General features: G+C 54.0%; 2 protein-coding genes across 2 annotated transcripts; both read right to left on the bottom strand.

Annotated features, from left to right (window-relative positions):
* Positions 1 to 765: 765 nt before the first annotated feature.
* On the bottom strand, positions 766 to 2,037 carry LOC115238292. The gene has a single exon (XM_029811979.1). The coding sequence runs from the start codon at positions 2,035 to 2,037 to the stop codon at positions 766 to 768; it is 1,272 nt and encodes a 423-aa protein (XP_029667839.1).
* An 891-nt stretch (positions 2,038 to 2,928) lies between these two features.
* On the bottom strand, positions 2,929 to 4,281 carry LOC115238291. The gene has a single exon (XM_029811978.1). It carries the CDS (start codon positions 4,279 to 4,281, stop codon positions 2,929 to 2,931), a length of 1,353 nt encoding a protein of 450 aa, XP_029667838.1.
* Positions 4,282 to 5,198: the final 917 nt, after the last annotated feature.

Below are 5,198 nucleotides of genomic sequence, written 5' to 3'. Positions count from 1 at the left end.
CGAGCACACCGAACGCAGCGGAGAATGTGAGATCTTACTGGGGCTTGGTCACCAACGATCCAGTAAGCCTGGCGAAGATATGTCAAGGTTACCTGAGTTCCGCCGTGAAGAGTCCTTAGATGAGCGTCCGATATAATGAGTTGAGACAGATATGAATCCCGTGGCAAGATGGCTGGGTGCTTGCATTCAGGGTCCAATTGAGACTGTCTGAGTCGGCCTCCGACTCTGAGGATGCCCGAATGATCGATGAAGGCCGTAAACTTGGCGAGAGGATGAGACCTTGACAAGTGTGCTCCGCTTGAGATTATTGTCAGTTCAGATGAGAAGTAAGCCAATTGGACTGACCGAATCCAATATAGTCGTGAACTTTCGAGGTCTGCAGGTGTGAGGGGGGTGGCCAGAGAGGACTGTGGTATACCTTTGAGGATCGCGCAACACCGTTGACAGAGAGCAGTGATCCGAAGAAGCCGTATGAGTGATGAGTAACGATAGAGGAGTTCCCAGAGGTGGTGTTGCTTTGCCGTTGAGGAGGTGAGAAGAAGACCGGGCCGTTCCTCAAGAGTCGCCGCCGAATCCGGCTGAGATGCCATGCTTGGCCAATGTTGAGGAGGCTGTGCTAACCATGAGGGACCATTCCACCAAAGATGATGCCGAGAGAGTTGAGCGGAAGAGAGGCCGCGAGAAGCACAGTCGGCTGGGTTCTCCTTGCCGGGAATAAACCGCCAATGTCCTTGAGGTACGCGTTCTTGAATTGCCGCCACTCGATTACGAACGAAGTCTTTCCAACGAGAGGGATGACTGTTTATCCAGGTGAGCGATACCGAAGAGTCCGTCCACAAGTAGATTGGTATCTCCGCGAGTTCTAGTGTTCGTTGAACATAGCTGATGAGACGAGAGAGTAGAACCGCTGCCGTGAGTTCCAGTCCGGGGAATGGTGAGCCTTTTGAGAGGTGCGACCTTGGTTTTGGCGCACACTAGCGTGATGATTGGCTCCGTTGGATGAGAAATGACCTTGATATAAACCGCAGCCGCCATGGCGAGTTGCGAAGCATCCGAGAATCCATGAAGCTCGACCATGGTTGACGGCGTGAGAGACAGCCACCGAGGAATCGTGATGGAAGTCAGGTCAGACAGCTCTGAACGTAAGTGCGTCCACCGATGTCGAAGTTGCGGCGAGAGGCAGTCATCCCAGCCGACCTTTTCTAGCCACAGTTCCTGGATGAGCACCTTAGCTCTGATGATTACCGGAGATAGGAATCCCAGAGGATCAAATATTTGCGCTACTTCTGAGAGTATAGTCCGTTTGGTGATAACGGGCCGGTTGGAGGCCTTGCACGAGAAGACGAACTGATCAGAGTGAGGATGCCATGTGAGTCCCAAAATTTTGCCTTGAGCGTCATCAAACGAGTGCGGCGTCGCGGCGGTGATGTCCGTAGGAAGAGCCTGGAGTAGTTCAGGATGATTGCTCTGCCACTTCGCCAGAGGAAAGCCGCCCGCCTTGCAGAGGTTCACTAGTTGGTGAGAGATGGAAGTCAGCTCTGGGAGAGTATCGGCACCTCCACAGATGTCGTCAACATACCTGCCCTTGAGAAGAGGAGAGACCGCCAGGGGGTAGTTCCTACCTTCGTCTTCAACTAGTTGGAGGAGGACGCGAACAGCCAAGAAGGGAGCTGATCGGGTGCCATATGTGACCGTCGTGAGTTGGTACGGAATGATGTTGAGCTGATCATCTACCCAGAGGATCCGTTGGAGATCCCAATCGTCCGGATGAACTTGAATTTGGCGGAACATTTTGGTGATATCAGTGATAAAGATGTACCAGTGTCGTCGCACCCAGAGTAAGATATCTGAGATGTCTGCTTGGAGTTTTGCACCCGTGTGCAGAATATCGTTGAGAGAAGATCCCGTACTGGTGAGGCTGGATCCGTTAAACACCACTCGTAGTTTTGTGGTAATGCTGTCATCCTTGAGAACTCCATGGTGAGGGAGGTAGAACACCGGTGATGGCTCTGGAGAGGAAGGGGGGACCCTGACCATGTGCTGGAGCTCTTCGTACTCCAGAATGAATGATGAGTACAGATTATGATAGATAGAGTCCGTTGAGAGGCGCCGTAGTGTTCGCTGCAAGCAACGTTGGGCAGTTGACCGTGACTCCCCTAGTTGACTTGCCTGTAATTTGAGAGGGAGCCGTACGACATAACGCCCCGCACGATTTCGTGAATGCGTGGCCTTGAATTAAGTTTCACACTCCTCTTCGTCAGGGTTGAGCTGAGTGGTGGAGGATGAAGGAACCTCTTCTTGTATCCAGAACTTCGTGAGGAGGTCGTGAAACTCATGATCCACTGCGACATGATGAGAACTATGAACTGAGGCAGTATGTGCCGAGGTCGGGCCGAGAACAATCCATCCGAAAATAGTACGTTGAGCGATGGGTTCCTCCTCAGACCTTTTGATGATGTCGGGCTGGATGAACAGCCCGTAGGAGTCAGCACCGAGGATCAAGTCTATAGGTCCGGGGGTGAGGAAATCTGGATCCGCCAGCTGGAGCCCGCGAAGGTGAGGCCAACTATATTCTGCTATCGCTATGGACGGGAGTGATGTTGTTAGATTCCTGAGGATGTAGGCAGTAACGTTGATGGATTGCGAAGAGTAAACTGAGTGAAGAGTGAGCGGAACGACACCCCGAGTTCGCTCCGACTGAGATCCTCCAATACCGATGATAGGGATAGAGGCGTGCCGTCGAGGTATCTGGAGAGTTGAGATGAGTTGCCCGGAAGCAAAGGTGAGTTCAGACCCGGGATCGATGAGCATCCTTACCGAATGAGGAGAGCCGCAAGGTGATCTGATGGTAGCGCAACAAGTAGCGAGTAAAATTGCCGGGCGAGTGAGAATTACCGAGTGAGATTGAGAAAGGACCGAGTGCGAGAGTCACTCTGAAGCCGATGTGCTGGTGCTCTTGGATGGTGAGGCCGGCGCCGACGTCTGCGTAGCCGTGGTTGATGGGGTCACCTTATCTTGCATCGTTGACAAACGTGGGGGCGGTTGACTGTCCATGTGTATCATAGTGTGATGCTTATTGCCGCATTCTCTGCACCTCTTCAGATTTTGACAGGTGACTGCGTTATGCCTGCCCAAGCAATTAAAGCAGAGGCGCTTATCGATTACAATGTTTCGCCGTAGATGAGCAGACATATCTCTGAAACGAGGGCAAGAGACAATGTAATGAGAGCCAGAGCATAGTGCACATCCGGAAGTTTCCGAGATCCCGGAGGGGGGTGAGATGGCCACATGAGCGGTGGCCGCCGATGTCTTGCTGGTCTGTCGTAGTGGCGAGGGAGCTGGTTTTTGTGCTGGAGAGGAGCTCGAGGTTCCGAACTCCATACTCTCCATGGCTCGGGCGCGCCCAGTGAGAAATGTGCGAATGTCCTTGTATAAAGGGGGGTCCGTGGTGGAGCCAAGCTTGACTTCCCAGGCCTTTCGAGTGCTTGGGTCGAGTCGCTGGACGATGAGGTGGACCAAGAGATGGTCCCAGTGTTGAACAGGAGCTCCGAGAGACTCCAAGGCATTGAGCGCTTCCGTTGTCGTGTTGAGAAGAGTGTTGAGCTCCTTGGCCGACCGTTGTGAGATGGTCTTGGTGCGGAATAGTCGATCCACCTGAGCCGAAATGAGAAGTCGCTTATTTTCATACCAATTAACGAGAAGGTCCCAGGCTGACGCAAACGCGTCCTCAGAAACCGGCAAATTGGAGATTAGCTGAGCGGCTTCGCCCAAGAGACTAGTCCGGAGGTAGTGCATTTTCTCCACGTTTGATATCTCCGCATTCCGTCCAACCAAGGAGGAGAAGAGATCATGAAAGGGCCTCCACGCTGAGAAGTCACCGGAGAATTGTGGAAGAGTGATCTCCGGAAGATGACGTCGCGCTGATGTCTGACCGCCAATTGAGAGGTTGGCTAGCTGTGAGCCCGACAGAGGGTGAGTCCGTTCCTTCTCTTCAATCTGCATGAGTAATGCGGCTTTGGCGTCGGCATAATATAGAAGACATTGATCGTATACCCTTTTCTTGAAATAATCGTGATCCAGGAGGAGCTCCGCTTTGGATTCCGCCATCCGTTCGTGAGTGGCTTCAAACTTTTGCCAGTTGTTATCGATGAGGTCGAGTTTCACCTTGAGCATTTGGAGTTGAAGAGTGGGGAAGGTCGGTTCCTTACACTCGAGAGCCACCGACTTGATGTAAGTGTGCCGATTCATTTGAAGAGAGATTTTCGCTTCGAGGTTGGACATGATGATGGCTGAAATCGCCGTTACCGCTGAGAATACCACTCGAAGTGACCCACAAGAGAGAAAGAGAAGTTCCGACAGACGATGAGAATATCCGAAAATGCGAGAGAGGTCCGTATACCGCGCGCGAGCTCACAATGTCCGAGTGCGAGAGAAAGCGCTAACAATTATAGAGACCGGTGACCGGTCGTCGTATATTCACAAGATGGCCGAAGACCGTCAAGGGAGTGATAGAGAACGCTGTATACGTAGCGAGAATCCGTTGCCGAGCGCCCGAATCCGTCCGGGCGTCGCCGAGCACGCACGAATAACCGAGCGCGACGGATGTCAGAGAGAGAGAAAGTGAGAGTGAGAGCGCACTACGGGCGGCGACGTTCGCTTGCCGAGCGCCCGAATCCGTCCGGGCGTCGCCGAGCACGCACGAATAACCGAGCGCGACGGATGTCAGAGAGAGAGAAAGTGAGAGTGAGAGCGCACTACGGGCGGCGACGTTCGCTTGCCGAGCGCCCGAATCCGTCCGGGCGTCGCCGAGCACGCACGAATAACCGAGCGCGACGGATGTCAGAGAGAGAGAAAGTGAGAGTGAGAGCGCACTACGGGCGGCGACGTTCGCTTGCCGAGCGCCCGAATCCGTCCGGGCGTCGCCGAGCACGCACGAATAACCGAGCGCGACGGATGTCAGAGAGAGAGAAAGTGAGAGTGAGAGCGCACTACGGGCGGCGACGTTCGCTTGCCGAGCGCCCGAATCCGTCCGGGCGTCGCCGAGCACGCACGAATAACCGAGCGCGACGGATGTCAGAGAGAGAGAAAGTGAGAGTGAGAGCGCACTACGGGCGGCGACGTTCGCTTGCCGAGCGCCCGAATCCGTCCGGGCGTCGCCGAGCACGCACGAATAACCGAGCGCGACGAATGTCAGAGAG

The sequence above is a fragment of the Formica exsecta genome, unplaced genomic scaffold (genome assembly GCF_003651465.1).
Source record: "Formica exsecta isolate Colony F162 unplaced genomic scaffold, ASM365146v1 scaffold3300, whole genome shotgun sequence".
NCBI classification, from domain to species: domain Eukaryota; kingdom Metazoa; phylum Arthropoda; class Insecta; order Hymenoptera; family Formicidae; genus Formica; species Formica exsecta.
Note: the sequence above shows the minus strand (reverse complement) of the source record. Positions and strands in the feature narration are given on the sequence as shown.

What these genes read in the sequence shown, in the direction of transcription:
- LOC115238292 (XM_029811979.1), bottom strand. Translation starts at nt 2,037, where the DNA reads ATGGTCAGGGTCCCCCCTTCCTCTCCAGAGCCATCACCGGTGTTCTAC.
- LOC115238291 (XM_029811978.1), bottom strand. Translation starts at nt 4,281, where the DNA reads ATGTCCAACCTCGAAGCGAAAATCTCTCTTCAAATGAATCGGCACACT.